The sequence below is a fragment of the Megascapheus bottae genome, chromosome 22 (genome assembly GCF_031878675.1).
Source record: "Megascapheus bottae isolate mThoBot1 chromosome 22, mThoBot2.hap1, whole genome shotgun sequence".
Classification (NCBI taxonomy): domain Eukaryota; kingdom Metazoa; phylum Chordata; class Mammalia; order Rodentia; family Geomyidae; genus Megascapheus; species Megascapheus bottae.
In genome coordinates, this window is record NC_143530.1 from 27405888 (window position 1) to 27429481 (window position 23594).

Sequence of the window (23594 nt, forward strand, 5' to 3'; positions counted from 1 at the left end):
TGAAATATCTTCTAACTGTTAGAAACAAGAGCAAACATCCACAAACTGGTAAGATTCTACCATATTAGTTTAGTACTTCTGACCTGAACACATGCTGTTGTTAAGACAGGTGATATAAAGTCTAGCTATAAAGCGAAAAGGAAGTGGAAGGAGATAGATTGATTTGAATCCAGTCCTGAAGAAACAGAGTTTTTTAAACATTTTATGGTTATTATAAAGGTGGTATACAGAGGGGTTATCCTTATATAAGTCAGGTGAATAGCTCATTGATTTTTGGACAATGTCACCTCTTCCTTTGCACTCTCTCAGTTTTTCCCTCCCATTGCCACAAAAATAGAATTTTTTTCCAACCAGAAATGGTGCTGTGGCTCAAGTAGTAGAGCTCTAGCCTTGAGAAATCCCAAGAACAGTGCCCAGGCCAGGAATGGTTTAAAAAAAAAAGATTAGAGAAAAACCATGTGTGGTAGCACACCCTAACCCTTGGAGGCTAAGGAAAGAGGGGTTTGAGGCCAGCCTAGGCTATACAGTGAGGGCATAGCTTTGAAAAAGTAGGAAAGGGTGACCTAAGTAATAGCTTCTGCTTGCTCTTCTACACTAGCACTGGTTTAAATTATCTCAGTTTGTCATCAAAGTAAAGCACCGAGCCAGGTACTAGGCTCAAGCCTATAATTTTAGCTATTCAGAAGACAGATCTGGACAATCAAGATTTGAGGCCAGCCACAACTGAAAAGTTTTCTAGATACTCTCTCCAAAATAACCAGTAAACAAAAAGCCAGGCTGGAGGTGTGGCTCAAATGGTATAGCTCCAACTTAGTTCAAATCCACCTCAAAAAAGCCAGAAATAATTATAATGCAGAACAGAGAAAGAAGATGGACTAATAATCTTACTAAGAGAAGAAGGTATAACAGATCCCACCCCCTGAACTGTCTAGAAATAAGCATCACCATAGTTTCATTAGTATCATTTTCTTAATATGCTTCAATATAGGAACTGGATAAAAAGTCAAATTTCTTTGCCATTTCTAGCTACCATTCACTGAAAATACTTCCAAGTACCCAAACACTATGTTAACATCTGATGACAACTTAATAAGAAGGTAGAAATGACTTTGTACCTATGTTACATGAAGAAACACACACGCTAGAGAGAAACCTTCAATAATTCATCTGACATTCAATAACCATCTTCAAAGTACTGTGTCAAGAAATGTGTCGGTGGGCGGGGGGGGGGGGGGGGGGGGGGGGGGGGGGGGGGGGGGGGGGGGGGCAGGCAGGAGTTTGGCCTAGTGGTAGAGTGCTTGCCTAGCATGCACGAAGACCAGGGTTCGATTCCTCGGGACCCCATATAACATAGCAAAAAGCTGGAAGTGGTGCTGAGGCTCAAGTGGTAGAGTGCTAGCCTTGAGAAAGTCCAAGGACAGTGCTCAAGCCCTGAGCCCAAGCCCAGGACTGGCAAAAAAAAAAAAAAAAGAAAGAAAGAAAGAAAAAAAAATGTGTCAGGATGCAAGAACTGGAGTTAATACATGTAGCTTTTCCCAGAATGTGTGATAAATTGTTAGATGTGAACACAGTGACATACAGAGAGGATAAAGACAAGCCTGGGAGACAAGGCCCATCTCAGGAGGACCAAATGGATCCAACCGTTAGGTCAAGTCTTCCTGGATGTCCATCCTAGTGTTTGGACTAAGCAAACAAAGAACCAGAGACACTCAAGCTCATCTGAAACAGAAATTTCAAGCATGGTGTTATAAACAGAGCAGGCAGGAGAGGGCCAAATTTTGGAGTTCTTAACTGCCAGAATAAGAAGTCTGAACTTGTTCAGAAGGCAAGGGAAATCTACCACATTTTAGTCAGCTATATATATATTTTTTGAAGAACACGAAAAACTTAAGCATATATGGGTACTGAACCTTAAGCACAAAGTGTAAGAGTGTAGTAGTGATTTCGTTGCTGTTTGCAAGTCTCACTGTTTGGCTGGCCTGGAATTAGTAATCCTCCTACTACAGCCGCCCCAGTGACTGTTTTCTTGCGGGTGGGGGAGTGTATTTCTTCAGAGAGGATATATTGGGGGGCGGGGTGCTGGTTACTGAGGCTTGAACTCCAGACCCAGGCGCCGTCCCCGGGCTCTTTTCCTTAAAGATAGCACTGTACCGTTTGAATCAGAACTCCATGTCCAGCTTTTTGTGGTTAATTGGAGGTATGAGTCTCACGGACTTCCTATCCAGGCTGGCTTCGAACCCTGATCCTCAGATTTCAGCCTTCTGAGTAGCCAGGATTACAGGTGTGAACCACAGATGCCCGGCTCTGAGAAGAAACGCTTTAAATAATTCGGTGAGGCGCAAAACTACCCAGGGATGGTGAGTTGACATAAAAATGTTGATTACAGGCACAAGCCTGTAATCCTGGCTACTCAGGAAGCTGAATTTGAGGATTGTGGTTCGAAGCCAGACCGAGTTAGACACTCTTATCACCAAGTAATCACCAAAAAGCTGGAAATGGAGCTGTGGCTCAAGTGATAGAGAGCCAGCTTGGAGCAAAGAAGCTCAAGGGCAGCAATCTGGACAGACAGACAGACACACCCAAAGACAGTCCCGAGCGATTCCTGATCCTCAGGCAATCCTTCCAGGACTGCGAGGTGCTTCACTTGGTTATGTTTAACCTCGCGCCCTCCACCTTCAGCTTTATTCTACAGCTGGGGTCGCGAGCCTAAACTCACGGCTACACCCATAAGGTGAAATGATCCCTCCCAGGCTCCGCCGGACCCCGAGGGCCGCAGCGGCCGCACCCCGGAACAGTGGGTTTTTCCTTCCACATTTCGGCCCCCATTCACCGCAAGGGCGGCGAAGGGTGATAAACCACAACCCAGGCTCCCAGCCCCTGGGCGACTCCCTTCCCGGCGCCCCATCCACTCCAGACTCCCTTCACTTTGTTCCCGCCTACACCCAGTACTCGCGATCCAGCCCCGCCCACTCCTAGTCTAAGCCCCGCCCCAAGCCCCGCCCTCACTCTGCCCCCCGCCACTCCCGAGTTCAGACCCGCCTCTGGCCTCGCCCACCCAGGTCTTGCATCCAGGCCCCGCCCACTGCGGGTCCAGGCTGCGGCCCAACCTCCGGTGTCTGTCAAGCTCAGGCCCCGCCCCTCTCCCCGCCCACACCAGGGCTCTCGTCCATACCCAAGCCGGACTCGATCCCACCCTCAAGTCCAGGCCCCGCCCCCGATTGCTGCTGGGCCGCGACTAGCGATGGCGTTGATGATTCGGAGTCTGGGGCGTCCTCAGTATTTGAGGTGAGTTAGGAGCCCTGGCTCCCCAGCCCAAGGTCACCGCCGGACGCCGCTGGCGCCCTTCTGGGGCGGGGGTTTGTCGCCCGTGGGTCCCGCTCAGTCTGTAGCAGGATTTCCTCGTTAGTGCCGGCACTGGCGCGTCCTCCTCGGGGCCTGGGAGAGCCGTGCCCGGCGCGTCCGAGCGCGGACCGGCCTGCGCCGCCCCGCCCGCACCCCGCCGCCCCGCGCCTCCGCGCCTCACTTGGGTACTTTCCCGGGCGCAAGGACGTTATGCAAGCCCGGAGGGCCTTCAAGGATATTCTGCGGCTTTGCTGGGCGCTGTGGAAAACCAGCAGGCGGGTGGGTGTTGCTGGCTGGCGCGCGTGGACTTAGAGCTGTTTTCTTGCTGATTGGGGTCTTGCAACGCGGAGTGGAAGGACGCGCTCCAAAGCCCCGACAGGGTAGCGACCTAAAACATTCGGAGGGATTGTATTTACTTAAAACAAAAACAACCCCCTCCTCGGGGGAGGGAGGGGGCCAGAAACAACTTCATTTCGAAATAAAAAGCTTGCACCCCATTTTATCAAGAGTTGCAAATTTAGACCTTTTGTGAACTCGTTTTGCATTGTGTGTGTGTGTGTGTGTGTGTGCGCGCGCGCGCGCGCGTGTGTGTTTGTGCGTGTGAGCGCGCATGCACATATTGGGGCTTTGAACTTTTGTCCCTTGAACATTGGTCCTTTCAGTGTTTTTACTCAAGCCGCAGCTCCACTTCGGGCTTTTTGCTGGTTAATTAGAGCTAAGAACCTCGTTGTCTTTGCTTCTTGGGCTAGTTTGGAACCTCCGTCCTTACAGCTCTTCACCTTCTGATTAACTACTATTACAGGCACGAGCTACCAGCGCCCAGCATCCTTTCTTTTTTACTTGGAAGTTTTCCTGTGCCAAATTTAAGTAAAATGCTTATTTCTTTTTTGGGGGGGAAAAATACATCATACCGTGAGTGGATTTTTATTGAATTACATACTAATTTTTCAAGATTCAAGTGTAGGGTTTATTATACCATATGGAAGTTAAGCGCAGGGCAAGGTGATAGGTCTGTGTTTTTATCGGTAACTGACTGATACTTTCACTCTTAATTACACTTAATGCTCTTGATTTTGTCATTAAGTCATCCCCCCCCCTTTTTTTTGCCTGTGGTCTCAGTGTTCTTCCCCTGAAGTGGGCCACCTACTATTCCCTAGCTAATTTTGCTTATCACCTGGCATTGCTTCCTTTTTCTCCAGGGCGCCTGTCTGGCTATTTAATCATCTTGCCTGCGGTGAAAGTAGGCCTGCCTGAGCCCTCACCACTATCTTCCAACCAGGTAGACTCCCTCCTTTGCAGTTGAGCCCCTCAAACTGTTTCTTATATCTTCATCCACTCTCCCCTCCTTCCATCCTTCAGTGTGGGGTGTGTGTGTGTGTGTGTGTACAGGTGTTTTGCAACTGTAGGGCAAGAATAATAAACTTTGTTCCATAATCAATGGCTATTTCAGGACACTGAGATTCAAGATTAAATTCTGTGTATCTTGTTCCCTTCCCCAGCTCCTTTCATGCCCTTGATTTGCACTTATAGAAAACTTGTACTTGGCCATTTTCATTTTGAATTGCTTACCAATATTTCTTGGATGTAGCTTTTTCTATGATTGAAATATTACTACAGTAAGCTTCTGAACAGATTTCTTATCTAGGGCTCATTTGCTTCTAGCTTGCTACAACCAGTATAGAGAACATATTTCTCAGTAAACATCGAATTTTGGTTCTGGGCTATGTTGTTGAGTGCTGGTAGCTCCTGCTTATAATCCTAGCTACTCAGAAGGCTGAGATCTGAGAATAGAAATTCAAAATCAGTTGAAGCAGAAAAGACCTTGAGACTTATCTCTAACCATCAAAAAGCCAGAACTGGAGCTGTGGTTCAAATAGTAAAATTCCAGCCTTGAGTGAAAAAGCTAAAGGACCCCTCAACTACTCTCCTCCATTCCCCTCCCCCTCCCCCCAAAAAGAAGAAAATCAGGCTGTAGACATGTAAGGTAAGAAATAGAACTTGGTATACTTTGTAGTCTTCCGCAGGTTGTTCAGCTACACCTGAGCAGAATCATGGGCGCCAGTCAGAAGGACTTTGAAAATGCAATGAATCAGGTGAAGCTCTTGAAGAAGGATCCAGGAAACGAAGTAAAGCTAAAACTCTATGCCCTGTACAAACAGGTAACTGCCTATAATCTGACTTTTTTTTTTTTTTTGTCCTGGAGCTTGAACTTGAAAGTCTGGACTTTCTCAAGACTCTTCTACTTGAGCCACTTGAGCTTTTACTGTTATGTGGTACTGAGGAATCGAATGTGGCTGGATCTTGGTGCATACTAGGCAAGCATTCTATCATTAGGCCAAAATCCCAGCCCCAATCTGACATTCCTTTTTTTTTTTTTAATATTGTCGGGATAATGAAACAAGAGTTTGATCTTTTGTGATTGTTGTTCTTAATGTACTATGTTATTTCTCTTCTTTTGCCCTTATGATTAATCTCATGTTACTGTATCTGACTTTGTTAACTGGTATATTGTATATATGTTTATTTGAAATAGGGAAGGAGGGAAACAAGATGATTGGGAGGGTGTGAGGGGAAGGAAACAGGACAAAAACATGAGAAGGGGTATCAGTGTTTGAGAAGTAATGCACCATCTGCCTGACAAATGTAATTGACATTTTTTTTTTTGCCGCCAGTCCTGGGCTTGGGCTGAAGGCCTGAGCACTGTCCTTGGACTTTCTCTCAAGGCCAGAGCTCTGCTGCTTGAGCCACAGCACCACGCCTGGATTTTTTTCTATGTACGTGGTACTGAGGAATTGAACCTCGGTCTTCGTGCATGCTAGACAAGCACTCTACCAGTAGGCCAAACTCCCAGCCCGTACTTGACATTCTTTAGAGACATTTTGAACTGATGATTTCTGAAACAGATACATTGCATGGCTACTAAAATTGAACTTTAATATTTAATATTTCTGCCTTTCCTGTGAAGCATGTGCATGTGAGGTCTACTTTCTTTTGTTTGTTGTGGTTTGCTATGTCTTGAAAAACTATTGTGGCCCAAAACAACCACTTAAGATTACTCCAGAGTAAAGGAAAAAACTGATTTAAGGGTATTTTGAAACAGTTGGGGAGATTTGAATAGGGACTGAATTTTCAAAGAAGTTACCTAGGAATCGTTGTTATTGTGGCATAGTTACATGAAAAGTGCTGTTTTTGTTTTTGTTTTTTACCAGTCCTGGGCCTTGAACTCAGGGCCTGGGCACTGTCCTTGATCTCTCTCAAGGCTAGCGCTTTACCACTTGAGCCATGGCACCACTTCTGACTTTTTCCGTGTATTTGGTAGGCTTAGGGCACGCTATGTGAGTACTCTACCATTAGGCCATACTCTTAGCCCAAAAGTGCTGTATTTTGAAATGTATGCTGAGCGTGTAGGAGTGAAATAGCATGATATTGGGATGTTTGACATTCACTAAAAAAACACATGAATGCTAGATTCTAGTGACTCACACATATAATCATACCTACTCAGGAGGTTGAGATCTGAGGAATGATTCAAAGCCAGTCTGGACAAAACAGTCTATGAGACTTTTATCTTTAATTAACCAGCAAAAAGTAACAAATGGAAGTGCTCACGTGGTAGAGCACCAGTCTTGAGTGGAAAAGCCAAGAAAAAGTGAAAGGCCCTGAGTTTAAGCCCCAGTACTTAGAAGGAAAGAAGGAAAGAAGGGAGGGAGGGAGACACAAAAGGGCACAAAATAAAGGGAAGGAAGGAAATTCAAAATCAAAACAATGCCAAATTTGACCATTTCATAAGTTATCAAGAACTTACATCGTAAGAAAAAACAATCTGTCAAATGGAAATTTTTCTGTCTTGTAACCAATCACCATTCTGTATTGATATTTTCTGGGATTATTTGCTTGTTGATTTTATTTGTAACTATCCTCTGTGTTGTTTGTAACCAGTCAGCTATGTCAAGGTTATGAGTCTTTCCCAATAGAGTTAAAGAATAAACACTGCCCCCTCCCTTGAATCATACTCATGAAACAGCTTACAGTGGACTCTGTGAGCCTTTCTTGCCAATTATTAAGCCTGAGGGTGGTGTTGGGAACTGCCCTTTCCTCTTCCTTGCAATTGGTATCAGAAGTGAAAGCAACTAAATAAAGCAAACCCTTTATCTTGTGAAGTATGTTCCCTCCAACTTCACAGATGGCTAACTCTTGCAACTTGACTGTTTTAAGGCCTATTTAATTCAAGGCCACCTTTACGATCTTTGATTTTCAAAGACTCTTTCCTCTTGTAGCTAACTACATTACTAAATTATAGAAATTTTACAATGAAGTTTTAAATTGCCAATTCTAAAAGATAGCTGAATAGGACATTTTATTCATCTCAAGACACCCCCATTGCATCCAACCTCAAACAAATAAAATTTAGTTTTCACTTTCTTTTGGTATGCTCTTCAATCGTTTCCTGAGAGCCTACGGTTCTGACAGCTCACACTTTATCTCTACTAGCTACAATGCTGGGTTCACTGAATTAGTCATATTTTTAAAAATCTGTCCACAGGCTTTTAATTTATGTAGCTCAGTAGTGAAGTACTTGTCTCTTGTGTGAATCTTCAGCACAGCTTGGGGGCAGGATATTGCAGAATGTCCTGTGGGTTTTCAAATGTTGAGTTCCTTTTGAAAATATGTGTGTGTTGATCATTCGTGAAAAATGTGGTCATCAGCAAAATTAATAAGCTATTACATATTTTTGTGGATGGTGTGTATGTGTATGCTAGTATTGGGGCTTGCACTCAAGGCCTTGCACTCTTAGTTTGTGCACTCAAGGCTGGCATTTTCACTTGAGCCACAAGTCTACTTCTGGCCTTTTACCAGTTAATTGGAGAGGAGAATCTCACAAATGTATCTGCCCAGCCTGGTTTTGAACCACAACTCTCAGATCTCAGCCTTCTGAATAACTCAAATTACAGGTGTGAGCCACAGGCACTGGCTGATCTATTAGATTTTTTTTTAGAAAGTAATTTCTCAAAGTTTTTCTCTTGCATTATTTGCATTCATAGGCACTTGTCACTTTAGGAATGGGTAGACAGTGATACCTTTTGCCTCTCTACTCGTTCATTCCCCCTTATTTCTGTGTTCTCAGCAGAAGTGTAGGTAAGAAAAAACTCCAGATTATTTTGTATACCCTGTGAAAAGATTTGCAAGAGGTATTCTTGCTAGCTTTGAACTTTATGATTGTTAAACATTTGAGGCTTTGGTTTACAGGTTTGTGTAAACATTTGACCACTAAATCACCTTTATTCTCTTCACAGGCTACTGAAGGACCTTGTAGTACACCCAAACCTGGTATGTTGGATTTTGTTAACAAGGCCAAATGGGATGCGTGGAATGCCCTCGGCAGTCTACCCAAGGTGAATTTACTTTTTTACTCTGCTTGTATTTGCTGGATTTCTGAAGAAGCTTGGCGTTTCAAAGTGTCTTTGAAATCCTTTTTTAATATAATTTTATTGTTATTATCGAGATGTTATACAGAGAGGATACTGTTTTATAAGTGGTGAGTACATTTCTTTTGGGATGGTGTTACCCCTTCCCTTGCTTTCCCCAGTGTTTCCTCCTATTCCTGCCCATAAGTATTCCTATGTATCTGAAACTAGGCTCCTACTCTAATCTTCCTGCCTCCACCGCTCCAGGGCTGAGATTATAGGTGGGAGCCACCATACCCAGCCCTGTTGAAACCTTAATGTGATTTTATTGATCAAGGTCTAAGTTCTTTTATCTACTGCTAAGTGCTATTTATTAGCATGCATGATCCTCATTTATTCCTTGACTATAGCTAAGTTATTTGTCATTTACTCTTCAGGAAACTGCCAGGCAGAATTACGTGGATTTAGTGTCCAGTTTGAGTCCTCCATCTGAGTCCTCTAGCCAGATAGAATCTGGAGCCAAACAGAAGACTCCTGGATCTGATGATGTGGTTGTGACCTCTGAAGATGGCATCACAAAAATCATGTTTAATCGTCCTACCCAGAAAAATGCCATCACCACTGAGGTAAGACCACTGCTCCTGGAAATGCTTCTGGTTCCAATTTTCTTCTGTTTGTTTCACTCAAAACATTGCAGTTTCTACATTAGTTATGCTTTTTTTGTGTGGTTTTTCTGATTTGATTTGTACAAGAGAACATTCCGAACTATGAAATCTTTGCTTAGAATTTGTCTGAAGTAGGATCTACGCATCCAGAAAGCACAGTGACTTTCCTGTGAATAGAAACACAAGTCATTTAAATCAGGACAAGTGAAATACACGTGGTTATCAGAGAATGCACAGAGAAGCCCTCTAAGGTTAGACTTAAGTATAATGTTGCCATGAATGTCTTCATGTCATATAAATGTCTTTTCTGCTCTTGTGGATCTTTACATCACACAGCAGAGGGAGAAGAGAGAGACTTCACCTCCAATAGCACAATCCAAATATGACTGAAGGAGATGGTTTATACATATGACGATAGTTCAGTGAAACCTGCTGTTTTAGGAAGGAAGGAAGGGAGAGCAATAGAGAGGGGAGACTAAATGCACACATGTAGGAAAACTTTACAATGAAATCCCCTCCTGTGTAATGAATACATACTAGTAGTGTGTGTGTGTGTACACTGAATCACAGCTGGCTCTCTACCACCTGAGTCATATTTCCACTTCTGGTTTTTTGCTGGATAATTTAAGTGTCTCAAAGATTGTTACTGCCCTTTATTATAATAATAACCCACCTTTATAACAAAATTTTCAATTTAAAAAATATAAAAATTAGAATATATCCCAGATTTTCTTGGAAAAAAGCTTCCAAGAGTTTTGCATCTGCCTTTGACCTAGAATGATAACTAGATAGCTATTTTAGACCCTTTCCTCTGAAATAAATTACAGGAAATCCATCAGGTGCTTGGAGATAAAGTAGGAGTCAAATTTGAGAGGTCTGTAATTACTGTGGGGTTTTCTTCGGTGTGTGTGTATGTGTTGGTCTGGGTTTTTTTGTCGGTTGTGGGCACTGTTCCAGAGCTCTTTTGCTCAAGGAGCGTGCTCTACCACTTTGAACCACATCTCCACTTCTGGTTTTCTGGTGGTTAACTGGAGTCTCGCAGCCTTTCCTGCCCAGGCTGGCTATGAACTGCCATCCTTAGATTTCAGCTTCCTGAGTATCTAGGATTACAGGCATGAGCCACCAGTGCCTGGCTGTTTTGATTTTTTTGTATATTTTAATTTTTTATTGTGATTATAAAGATGATGTATAGAGAGATTACAGTTACAGGTAATGAATACCTTTCTTTTTGGATAGTGTCACCCCTTCCTCACTCTCTCTGAGTTTTCCTCTCCCATCCCCACCCATAAGTTATATAATACATTTTTAACATGTTGTCCAGTGAGTACCGTTCATTGCTCTATCGGTTAACCCTCTGTCCCTCCGTTTCTGGGTATTCATTGGATTTTTAAGACACATCATAGTACAGAGGGTACAGGGTATTAGCACGATGTATTCTTAAGTGAGAATTTTATAAAATCGGGCATGTGCCATTTAATTCCAACAGTTTGATTTCTGTTTACCTTCCTCATGTCTCTGTAACCATGGCAATGATAGTTCCTTATTACAGGTGTCTAATTTGTTTCTATACTATCTCTACAGAGGCAGCTCTCATTTCTACAGAGCTCATTACCATCGGTTAATAATAAAATAGACAGATTAAGTAGTAACTGAGGGGGTGGGGGGAGCGAAATCAGGACAAAAACATAGAAAAGGATATCAGTGTGAGAGAAGTAATGCCCCTGATGAATGTAACTGTAATCCCTCTTTACATTATCCTGATAAGAGAAAAGAAAACAACAAACTGAAACCCAGATGTATCCCTCTCCTAATCCTGGCTATAGAAAGGCACCTTATCACATTACTTCATTGGCATTCCAATAATAATAGAACTGCTTTCTCCACCCTCCCTAGGAGAACACAATTATATCTTTAATTGTGCATTATGTAAAAATCTCTCCCTTAATATGTCTGTGTCTTTAGATCTGTGAATATCTGTCCTCTGTCATTCTTTCCCACAGTAAAGCACAGCAACACATACAAGCAACATATACTAGTAATATTTCAGAAATGTTACTGATGTAAAACTTTGAGACCACTACCCCAGAATCTCATTCTAGCAGCTCAAAAATCCCAGCCTTTTAGCATTTGTTAACATGTCCCCGACTGCCTGCGACACTTGCTGTTTCTTGAAGTGACAACTGAGATGCATCTTCCAGAATGTTTCCTCTGGCCAGCTACCATCTCACCATCTCACCTGGTCTAGACAAATATCAGCACCTCAGGAGACTTTCACACACATACACACACACACACACACACACACACACACACATACACACACATGCAACCAGTATACATGTTTGGGTTGTTCTGGGAACAGGCTTGCAGACTGATGCAATGAATTAATTGCTGTTTTTTCCTCATTGTTTGCCTTTCCATTCACGTAGATGTATCAAGCAATTATACTTGCACTTAAAGCTGCAAGCAAAGATAACTCAGCCATCACTGTTGTAACAGGTAAGACATTTTCTCAGACTTCTTATTTCAATTTCTTTCTTGCTTTCTCTTTTGGAAAACAAATGGAGCAAGTTTATTTGAAAATGAAAGGAAAGCAGCAAGACTAAAAATAAAGGCTCCAAAGAAAATCCTGTGGTGTCCTCTCAGAGGACAGATTTTAGAGTATGAGGTTCTTGTATTTAAATTTCTGTTTGGGGAGGGTCTTACTTGCTAGAGAACTGAATGAAAGCTCAAGGTATTTTTTCAGTACTACAGCACTGTAATTTTATACATACATAGTAGTATGATAGACACAGGACAAGGTGAAATGTCTCCCAGTATGGTTTATACCAGGACAATCATGGTGGTTAAGTCATGGTAGCCAGAACATAAAACTACTTACGAGGACTAGGAATGTGGCCCAGTGGTAAAATGCTTGCTTAGCACGCATGAAACCCTGGGTTCGATTGGTCGGTATCACATACACAGAAAAAGCCGGAAGTGGTACTGTGGCTCAAATGGTAGAGTACTAGCCTTGAGAAAACCCAAGGACAATGGCCAGGCACTGAGTTCAAGTCACAGGACTGGAAATTTAAAAAAAAAAAAACAACCCTACTTATGAGTCAAAAGCAAATGGATAAACTAAGTGATTCTTCATACAACAAATAGTCCTCAGCAGTGAAAAACAAAGCATAAGAGATACACACAAGGTCATGGATAGATCGGTAAGACACAGTTCAGCAACACAGTGTGTTGCAAGTGTTGAGGTGGAACCCTCAGTCTAGCAAAATCACTAAAACACAGAAGAGAATGTATGTTGTATAAATCAATGCATATGAATCTCTACAGTGTTAGGCAGAAGTCCTATTCTGTGATGATGGAAGTTGGAAAGTGATTGCCTTTGGGCAGGTAGAATCACTTGCCTCAAGGAGAACTCTGGGGATGTTCTGGGATGATGCAGATATTATAAATGGTAGCCCTGCTTATCTGACTGTTCCTTCCCTAGGTATCAGTTACTCATAGCCAAAACCACTAAATTTTAAAAAAAACTACATAAGTTAATAATTCACACATGTTTAATGTATTATATTATATTGTTAATTTTTAATTTTTAATGTTGTTGCTATCATTCCTAATTTTGTTTGCCAGTCCTGGGGCTTGAACTCAGGGCCTGGGTACTGTCCTTGGTCTTTCTCCAGGCTGCCACTTGAGCCAAAGCACCACTTCCAGCTTTTTCTGTGTATGTATTACCAGGGAATGGAACCTGGGGTTTTGTGCATGCTAGGCAAGCACTCTACCAACTAGGCTATGCTCCTGGCCCAAAATTTATGTTATAAATTTTGTCATGGATACATATAGTACAGTCTTCCCCCAGTATTTTCAGTGATAAGATAAATTCTACTACTTCACTAGTCTTCATTGAAGATAAGGACCACAGCTATCCTGATATATTTTCAGTGACTAGCACAAAACCAGGCATTTCACTGATTCTCCATTAATTCTAGACTGAATGCATACATTGAATGCATACTAAATCTGTCATTTTTATTGTTTCCAGGAAATGGGGACTACTATAGCAGTGGAAATGATTTAACTAACTTCACCAAGATCCCCCCAGGTGGAATAGAGGAGGTAGCTCTCTTACTGAGGTAAGAGAGACATTTGCCTGAACCCTGAGGACTCCTCCTTATATGTCAAAGCAATAATCAGTTGAGCAAAAATAAAATGCCCTCTTCTTTGTGTCAGTTCAACTCATTGTGACTTTGGGCAGGCCTCTGTCTCCATCCTGCCCATGAGTATGCAGGCATTCATTCTATTTGACATTTGCCACTGTTTGTCAAACTGACTAGAAGGTAAAAGGTAAGCTAGCGTTCTAAGGTTTTCCCATGCTGGGGCAGAAAACTTTAACAGATTGTCACCTGGTCAGGTGAATGGATGACTTCAATGAATACTGGTTATAAGAGACTTGAAGTCATACAGAGAGCCACAGAAAGCAGTATGAAGGCATTACTCTTCCTGTCTGATTGATTCCACCATCTCTGAGCCCCCCTGGGTTGTGAGATTCCTGCATGCACTCAGGCATCCACCTCAATCTCCTAGACCATAGCTATGTACAGCCAGGCTCAGCCTGTAGGATTTGCTGCTATCACCAGGTGCTTTGTATAGGGATGTCCTGGGGCAGAAGAGTAGATGTGACCAGGCAGAAAGGCAGTGCTGGTCAGAGTCTTCATCTCAGACTGTCTTGCCTATACCTTAGGAGTTGTTGCTTTAGAACATTAAATGCTTTCCTATCTTCATTTCTGTAGGGAATTTGTAGACTGTTTTATAGATTTCCCTAAGCCTCTGGTTGCAGTGGTAAATGGTCCAGCTGTGGGAATTCCTGTCACCCTTCTTGGGCTGTTTGATGCTGTGTATGCATCCGATCGGGTAAGTCAGCTCCCAGAAACACGGGAAGCCAGGCAAACGTACTGAAAATGAGATCCTTTGGATTCTTCGGGATTGTTGTTAATACTAAGTATGTTTCATATAGCTTATGGTAGAATACACTATACCTAGATTTTTTTTCCCCAAAGAATTCAACTAACTTGAAGGGTTATGCTTTTTTCTCTCCATCAATCATTGACTTGAATTTTCTAAATACTAATTTGTTATAAATTTTGTTCCAACTATGATGGTTCAGTATTCTAATCAGATTGTACAATACTCAGTTTTCATGCTATTCAAGTACACGGGAGAAACTTGAAAGCTTTCCCTCATAGGAGAGCAAGAAGTAACATCTCTGCAGTTCATACTCAAGTAGATAATCCCTCTTTTTCTAAGTATGTCCTCGAACATTGAAAATTTAGGATGTGACCATCACACTACCATCACTCTACCACTTTAATTTCTCTCCTTTGCAGATAAAAACAACAAAAGCTCCTAAGTAAGTTTTATTCTTTTTTTTTTTTTTTTGCCAATCCTGGGGCTTGACTCAGTGCCTGGGCACTGTGCTTGGGCTTTTTCAAGGCTAGCACTCTACCACTTGAGCCACAGCACCACTCCCAGCCTTTTCTGTGCATGTGGAACTAAGGAATCAAACCCAGGGCTCCATGCATGCTAGGCAAATACTCTACCACTAGGCCAACCTCTTGGCCCCTGAATTTTTATTCTTATCACAGTGTGTGTTTGTTATGGCTGAAAATAATGTTTTGAAAAATATGAAAAAGCACAAAGAAGAAATAAATTAAGCTAAACATCACTCCCTAGAGCCAGGCTAATCAAGAGGCTGAAATTTGAAGATTGTGGTTCAGAGCTAGCTAGGGCAAATAAATCTTGAGATTAATTTCCAATTAACTAACAAAGCCAGTAGAAAACAAAAGGAATTGCAAGTACCTGCAATCACTCAACCTATCAGTCTATCTATGGTATAGATGAAGATCAAAGGACACGGAGCAGATACATACGAAGGAAAGCTCCATGAGCGACTGGAATTAATGACAGTTGATTACATGCAGGAGTTTTGCTAAATTGGTAGATTTCTAATGCCTTGCCTTTAAGGGGATTTTAATTATGTGAGATATGGATATTCATTTTTTCTACTAAAGCATTCATTGTATGATATGTGTATCTTATCATGTTGTACATGCTAAAGTAAAATATTCCTTATACAGAGATAACCAGTAATGGTATCTGATTGATGTCAGTTATCTGGTTTAAGTAGTTCTTGACTGCTGAAACCCTAGGCTGTTTCTAGTTTTTGTCACTTTAAACAAACATGGGATGAACATTTGTTTTAAAACTTTGACCTTAGAACATTTACTGTATAACTTTAAGGCCGGCAGATTCTTTAAGTGACGTTTGTTTGTGTTGAGGTAGAGTTCTTACCTACTGTGAAAAACAGCCACTTTCTACCACTGAGGAGAGTCCCAGGAGCTGTCATTATCAACACTGTGAGCAAATATCATATATTAAATGTTGGGTTTGTATTTAACCCGTAGACCCAAAATACTAATTAGTACATGCCATCCAATCTTTATTATGAGCATTGTTTAACAATGTCTCTTTGCCCCTCTGCCAGCAAATGGCACCTTTTCTGTGGCTTTAAAAATCATAAAATAAGCCAGGATCAGTGGTTCACTGTTGTAATCCTAGCTACTCAGGAGGCTGAGATCGGAGGACTGTGGTTTAAAGCCAGCCCAGACAATAATGTCTATGAGACTCTTTTTTCCAACTACCAAAAAATCAGAACTGGAGCTGTGGCTTAGGTAGCCTTGTGCAAAAAAGTTCAGGGACAGTCATCAGGCCTTGAACACAAGCCCCAATAGTGGCACAAAAAATCATTAAAATCATAAAACTTTTTTTCATGTCTTTAATACTCCATTAATATCCCTACCCACTACATCTTTCTATAAGGCACACTATGAGGCAGAGACTCTCAGACAGTTCTACAGATGAGGAAACTGGCACCTAGTGGGTAGAAAATTCTCTCAAAGTAATTCTCCAAGCAATAATGCCAGACCCTAAACCATTTACTACATCCACGAGTTGATTTCTGAACAAAAGCATTGTAATGACAGCTCTGTATCAAGTTTGACTATACCTGTTCACTGTTCCTTAGGTGTGGTTGGGTATTTCTTTGTTTTTCGACGAGTTTTCTGGTCCTCTTCTTTTGGTTCTGTCTTCCCAATTTGGAAAGATTTCTTTTGGAGAAATAGAAGAAAAACAGTGCTCATGAGAACATTTTATTTTGTTTATTTCTTTATATTGTGGATCATGGGGCTTGAACTCTGGGCCCTGAGCTCTTCAGCCCAAGACTGCTGCCCTACTACTCCTAGAACCCCAGCCCCACTTCCTGTTTTCTAGTAGTTAATTAGAGATAAGTGTCTCAAGTTCTTTAGTGCCCGGGCTGGCTTTGCACCGAGATCCTCAGATCTCTCCTGAGTTGCTAGGATTACAGGTGTGAGCCACTGCACCTGGCTTACTTTGTATTTTGTTCTCATAATACATACACTATAACTTTATATCTCCAACAAATGTGCATTAAAGATGCTGATAAGAAATGAATTCTAAGAGCCAGGAGTTTGGCCTAGTGGTAGAGTGCTTGCCTAGCATGCACAAAGACCCAGGTTCGATTCCTCAGCACCACATACATAGAAAAAAAGCTGTAAGTGGTGCTGAGGCTCAAGTGGTAGAGCTCTAGCCTTGAGAAAGTCCAAGGACAGTGCTCAGGCCCTGAGCTCAAGCCCAGGACTGACAAAAAATAAAAAATAAATGAACTGTAAATATCCTTTTATGTTTTATAAATAAATTAAGAAACACAATAGATGAGCACTGGTAGTTCAAGGCTATAATCCTAAATACTCCAGAGGCTGCATAATTAGGTTATGTTTTTAAGGTAGCCCAGGCAGGAAAGTTTGTAAGGCTCTGACCTCCAAGCAGCCTCCCAAAAGAAGGAGAGCTGTGACTGGAATGGCAGCTTGAGTGAAAAGGCTACAGGGCCAGGCCCTGGATTCAAAAAAAAAAAAAGGGAAATACACAAACTAAAAGTAGATAAATGATATTGGAAATGATTCTGGTATACAAAGCCAATCAAAAGATCTCTAGAGCAAAATCAAGACAAATTCAAAATAGAGAAAACAAGTTTCAACTCATAACAAAAGCTAATCTGGCTAAATAAAGTATATATGTAATGTATTAAATTATCAATATAAAAATGACTGAAGTGGGATAAATTTCCCACAGAAGAAAGATAGTGGCTCTATAAACCATAAGGATAGAGATCTTAAAAAAAAAAAAAAAAATGGGATGATAAACCACAGAAAAATAACTTGAGGCCAGGAGCACAGCCTAGTGGTAGAGTGCCTGCCTAGCACACACAAAGCCCTCAGTTGGATTCCTCAGTATCATGTACTCAGAAAAAGCCAGAAGTGGTGCTGTAGCTTAAGTGCTAGCCTTGAGAATGCCCAAGAACAGTGCCCAGGCCCTGAGTTCAAGCCCTAGGAATGGCAAAAAGAAAGAGGAAAGTAACTTGAATGACAAATAAAAGGAAAAAAAACAGTTAAAACCTAAATGTATAAAGAACTCTTACAATTCAAAATTGAAAAAGCAAAGAATCTAACTTTAAAATTAGTGAGAAATATATTTCAACAGTTCTTCACTGAAGAAGAAATAGATGTGGCTAATGAGTTCATGAAAAGATATGTTAATTATAAGTATAAAGAATAGAGTAAAATCATCAGACAGCTCTAAACCCCTGTTCATATGATTGAAGTTATAAAGACATAAAAGGAAGAGTCTAAGAGCACTGATCAAGTGGCAGAATGCCTGCCTTGCAAGAATGTGGCCTTAAATTCAATCCCTAGTACCACCAAAAAAATAAATGTGCAACTAATAAGACATAGTAGCCAGGTGCCAGTGACTCATGCCTGTAATCTTAGCTACTCAGGAGGCTGAGATCTGAGGATCGTGATGGGCAGAAAAGTCCCCATGAGACTCCAGTCTGCAGTTAACCACTCAAAACCCAGAAGTGGGGCCATAGCTTAAAGTGATAGAGCACTGGCCTGAAGCAAAAGTGCTCAGGGGCAGCACCCAGGCCTTGAGTTCAGATGGACCAAAAAAGAAAAAAGAAAAGGCACGTAGTAACCATAGTTGAGTTTGTCATGAAATGTTCACTGCTGGACTGTTACAATGGTGCACCCACTTTAGGAGAGAATCCTACAGCTTTTTCTTTGAGTTACACTTTTCTCACAACCAGCAGTTCTGCTGCCAGCTATTTATCCATGAGAACCGAGAACTTTGGTTCACCCGATATCCTGTACACAAAGATAACCACTTCTTTGCATTAGAATTAATCAGAAAAAGAACTAGACTTTTTTTCAGCATCATTGAGGTGTGATTGACAAAACAGGAATTGTTCATGTTAAATAAAACCGATTATACTTTTAAATCACTTTAGTCATAATAGCCAAACCAGTGGAAGCAACAGTGGTGACATTAAATGGCAAATGGAGAAACAAATTAGGATGCATCCTTATAAGGGTTATTATGCAGCAATGAAAAGGGCTGTTAGGATGCAACAGCATAGTAACTCTCGGAAGGCTTTTGTTAAGTGGCAAAGCCAGAAATAGGGTTTCAAAATTAAGGATTCTATTTTGTTATATTCTAGAAAAGGCAAAACTCTAGGGACACATTAGTCCCTAGATTGCATGGAGATGGGAGGAAGACCAGACTAATGACAGAGCGGTATACAGGAACTTTGTGGGCAGGTGATGTTTTCTGTCCCAGTGATAGTATAGCTCTATTAATTCTATTAACTACAGGAGGTTGGAAGTGGAGCTGTGGCTCAAGTGGCAGAGTGCTAGCTTTGAGCAAAAAAGCACCCTGAGTTCAAGCCTCAGGACTGGTGCACGCATGCAGATATAAACACACACAAAGAACTGGGTATTGTGGTATATGCCTGTAATCCCAGCACTCGGGAGGGGGAGTCAGGATTGTGAGTTTGAGTCCAGCCTGTAATACATTTCTAAGCTAATTTAGACTACACAGTGAGATCCTCAAGGAGCCAAAAGCTGAGGATCACAGTTTGGCGCCAACCTAGGCAGACAGTCCGGTAGATTCTGGCTATACTTAATCAGCAAGAAGCCAGAAGTAGAGGCATGGCTCAATTGGTAGAGTGTCCCACATGAGCAAGAAAACCCCAGTCCTGGCACGCAAACAAAAAAGAAGAGAGGGAGAAAGGGAAAGAAAAAGGAGAAGGAAAAAAAGGAGAAAGAGAAAGAACGAGGAAGGGAAGGAAAAGAAAACCAGAATTGTGAAATAATCAAATGGTGATATATTTTTTTTTTGTCGCTCCTGGGGCTTGAACTCAGGGCACGAGCACTATCATTGAACTGTCTCACGGCTAGAGCTCTACCACTTGAACCATATTACCATTTCCAGCTTTTTCAATGTATGTGGTACCAAGGAATTGAACCTTGGTCTTTGTGCATGCTAGGCAAGCACTCTACCACTAGGCCACACTCCCAGTCTATCAAATGGTGATTTTTTCAAAACCACATGTGAAAACTGATGTTCAACTCTTCCCTCATCCCTAACAGGCAACCTTTCATACTCCATTTAGCCACCTGGGTCAGACTGCAGAGGCATGCTCTTCATACACTTTTCCAAAGATAATGGGCCCTGCCAAGGTAACTTTGAGAAGCTTAAAAATAAAATGAAATGTGTAATCTCTCTTCCTAAAATAATCCTGGCCTTTTCTCCTTTCCTTTCCTAAGATAAGCAAAAGTTATAGATGCTGAATCACTGGCTGCAACTTGGAGAAATCAGGGGAAGGATCTGGTGTGAGAAGCTGAAATTCTCTTTGTGGGGCTTAGTGTGGGGAACTCTCTTCTCTCTGCCAGTTGGCTACTGTTGGCACACGAATGCCACAGCTGTGTGGCAAGAGTTGATGCTGGGCTTGGGAACTCATCATTACCTCATGGACAAGCAGCTTCCACTGAGAATGAGACCACCTGACATTTTAGTCATGTGACCATGTAGGTAGAGCTTACTTGCTGCCTCTCCCCATTCCATCAGCCTTTTTGTCAGCTCAATTTGCCAGTATGTCATAGGCACCCCTACAGTGGCCCACTGGTTTCTCAGGTCTATCTCTGTTTTGGTCATATTCTCCAGTGGTATAGATAACAACAAGAGAAGTGGAGCCCAAAGGAAATGCTTAGCAAATATTCTCTTTAGTATCTCAGAGCAAGGAAAAGGAAGATACAAGAGGGGTGTGTGTGTGTGTGTGTGTGTGTGTGTGTGTGTGTGTCCATGTCCATGTGTACATGCTGGTACTGGGGCTTGAACTCAGTACCTCACACTCTTGGTGTGCCTTTTTATCTCCAGACCAGTGCCTTACCTATTACTTGAGCTGTGCCCACACTTCTGGCTGTTTTCTGGTTAAATGTCTTCAATTTATCTGCTCAGACTGACTTTGAAGCAGAATCTTCAGATTTCAGCATCCTGAATAGCTAGGATGCCATACCTCCAGTTCAGACTTTTACACTCTCATTGTGCTATCGTGTTATTCAAGGTTGCGTTCTTCTGTTTATTCATTTTTTTGTCGGTTGTAGGAATTGAGCTCTGGGCCTGAGCACTGTCCCTGAGCTACTCAGCTCAAGGCTACCGCCCTACTCCTGGAGCCACAGCACCACTTCCGGTTTTCTAGTGGTTAATTGGAGATAAGAGTCTCATGGACTTTAGTACCCGGCATGGCTTTGAACCATGATACTTAGATCTGAGCCTTCTGAGTAGCTAAGGATTGCAGGTGTGAGCCACCATGCCCAGCTCAAGATTGCATTTTGAAAAGTAGAGCAGAAGCAACTCATAAGACTTAGAACATTTGCAATAGAGTTTATTCTTCTGGAAGAGACATTGTAAAAGTAGAAAGAACTTCCATTCAGTGGCCTCAGATTAGAAATATAAAACTAAGCCAGGTACCTGTGGCTCATCCCTGTAATCTAGCTACTCAGGAGGATTGAGTTAAGAAGCCAGTGCAGGGAGAAAAGTCTGTGAGACTCTTATTTGCAGTTAAGCACCAAAAGGCTAGGTGTAGAGTTGCCCTTCAAGGCGGGTAGAGAGCCTGCCTTGAGCAAAAAGCTAAAGGATAGTACCCAGGCCATGAGTTCAAGCTCCATTACAGGTACATAAATAAATGACTATTTTAAAGTAAAATTGAATGTCTATGCAGGTCAAGAACACTCTCAGAACTAGACCACTGGGGAAAACATCAGGCAATAAAACTTTGTTGCTCTAAAAGTTGACACTGATGATGATTTTTCTTCCTTGTTTAAAATGGGGTTTTTTTTTGCTTGTTTTGTTTTGTTTTTTGTTTGTTTTGTTTTGTTTTGTTTTTACCAGTCCTGGGGACTGAACTCAGAGCCTGAGCACTATTCTTCAGCTTTCCTCAAGGCCAGTGTTCTACCACTTGAGCTACAGCACTACTTCCAGCTTTTCCCGTCCCTAAAATGTTTTCTGTTATAATCAGTTCATAAGGCAAACAGAAAACCATGGCTTCTGTGATTTCAGGCGTGGCTTCGTGATTTTGTCTGGAGATTCCTATTCTTGCCTCTCCAACAAATATCCTCCTGGATCTACTTTAAAGATTGAAGCCTACAGTGATAGTAGCCTGTTTTGCAAACTGTGAAGCTATCAGCTTCACCCGTACTGTGAAACACCCACAGCCCCACAGCCCACCCACAGATCTGTGGCTCCTAAAAGCAGTCAGTGCTCATATGAGCTGAAGCCTGGTTTTACTGAGCTAGCAACTCAACCTTTCTTTTCATTTCAGGCAGTCGAGATGCTTATTTTTGGGAAGAAGTTAACAGCAAGAGAGGCATGTGCCCAAGGTCTTGTAACTGAAGTTTTTCCTGAAAGCACTTTCCAGAAAGAAGTTTGGACCAGGCTGAAAGCATATGCAAAACTCCCTCCAAATGTTAGTATTCTCTGTGTGTGTGTCTCTGTGTCTTCCTCTCTGTCTCCTTTTCCCTCTCCCTCTCTCCCTCACTGTTTTCTTATAACAACCATGGAACTTAATTCCCTAAGGGAGAAGTTTCTTTGCCTTAGGTGAATGCTTTGCTTAAAATGACAAGACCTATTTGGCTTCAAACACATCTCAATTTCAGATTGAAATAGTGTTAGAAGCACTGATTTTTAAACAAAATTTATTCAATAGACGTTTCTATAACATAAGGACAAGGAAGGGGGCAGTTCCTTTGGGCATAACTTGAAGAGGAGGATGGGGAGAATTTACTGAGAAGTTTTATTTTAGAATATGGGGGAAGGGCTGAAAGTGTGGCTCAGCTAGTAGAGTGCTAGCTTTTGAGTGAAAGCTTCCGACCCTGAGTTCAAGTCCTGGTTCCAAGGGGAATGGCGGAGGGGTGGCTAGAATACAGGTGAAAATCCAGATAGGTTGAATATTCATTAGGAATCTTACTGCATAGCTCCTTTGTTTTATATGTGATTGTTAAGGATTGATTGCTTTTTTATTCTTGTTATTCATATGTGGTCTTGGAACTTGAAAATTTGGTCTTGATCTTTTGGGCTTTTTAGAAGTGTGAATAGTGACAGACCTATCCCATACCTATTGAGGTGATTTGTATGTGTATTACAAGTTGGGAAGCATTCTCCTGTATGGCACAAGTGTTTAAGACTTACCAGGATTAGTTAACTGATACTTGAATGACTAGAATCAACCCAAAATAATTCCGCTTTAACTATATTGTTGGTTTTGTTCTATCAGGCCATGAGAATTTCCAAAGAGTTAATTAGATCTAATGAAAAAGAAAAGCTGCATGCCGTTAATGCTGAAGAATGTACTACCCTCCAGGGAAGATGGCTGTCCGATGAGTGCATGAATGCAGTCATGAACTTCTTATCCAGGAAAGCAAAACTTTGATGGCTACTAGATATGCTAGGAGTTTTGATTTCTAGTACTTGATCTAAATTAACCTCCTTGTGCCTTTTTTTTCATTGCTAACATAGTCATTATGCTAAAATCATTACATTAGAACTGTTACCCTTACACCTTTAATGAAAAATAAAACCTCTGGTAAAGGAAGCTCTTTAGAAATTCATGTTTGTGAGTGTGTGTGTGTGTGTGCGTGTGTGCGCGCGCGCGCGTTTTGGTAATAGTCTTACATCTGGACAGGCACTGATGGCTCACACCAATAATCCTAGTTATCTGGGA

At 41.8% G+C, this 23594-nt stretch overlaps 2 protein-coding genes across 6 annotated transcripts in view; one reads left to right on the forward strand and one right to left on the reverse strand.

Annotated features, from left to right (window-relative positions):
- Window positions 1-3185: 3185 nt before the first annotated feature.
- Window positions 3186-23465, forward strand: Eci2 (enoyl-CoA delta isomerase 2). 5 transcript variants are annotated; one of them, XM_090356393.1, is made up of 10 exons: window positions 3186-3285; window positions 5357-5501; window positions 8637-8735; window positions 9185-9373; window positions 11842-11911; window positions 13449-13539; window positions 14197-14317; window positions 19966-20055; window positions 22197-22340; window positions 23148-23465. In XM_090356393.1, exons 1-10 carry the CDS (start codon window positions 3242-3244, stop codon window positions 23301-23303), a joined length of 1149 nt encoding a protein of 382 aa, XP_090212519.1. In that variant the 5' UTR covers window positions 3186-3241; the 3' UTR covers window positions 23304-23465. The 5 variants fall into 5 exon arrangements, with proteins under 5 accessions (XP_090212519.1, XP_090212523.1, XP_090212522.1 ...); XM_090356397.1 differs by having other exon boundaries at window positions 3195-3285; window positions 5367-5501; XM_090356396.1 differs by lacking the exon at window positions 3186-3285 and adding an exon at window positions 3602-3621.
- The window catches only part of LOC150048413 (testis expressed protein 56-like), a 34165-nt gene continuing 19867 nt past the window's right edge, over window positions 9297-23594 (reverse strand). Inside the window, exons 4-5 of the mRNA XM_090356398.1 lie at window positions 16470-16569; window positions 9297-9579 (exon numbers count right to left, since the gene is read on the reverse strand). Of these exons, the coding sequence (XP_090212524.1) occupies window positions 16474-16569 (96 nt within the window). The 3' untranslated portion in view covers window positions 9297-9579; window positions 16470-16473. The remainder of the gene's footprint in view (window positions 9580-16469; window positions 16570-23594) is intronic.

Bases quoted from the DNA above. Each gene is read 5' to 3' on its own strand.
- Eci2 (XM_090356393.1), top strand. From the start codon at position 3,242: ATGGCGTTGATGATTCGGAGTCTGGGGCGTCCTCAGTATTTGAG. The intron at 8,736-9,184 runs GTGAATTTACTT...TTTACTCTTCAG, and splicing joins CCCTCGGCAGTCTACCCAAG to GAAACTGCCAGGCAGAATTA. The intron at 20,056-22,196 runs GTAACTTTGAGA...TTTTCATTTCAG, and splicing joins AGATAATGGGCCCTGCCAAG to GCAGTCGAGATGCTTATTTT.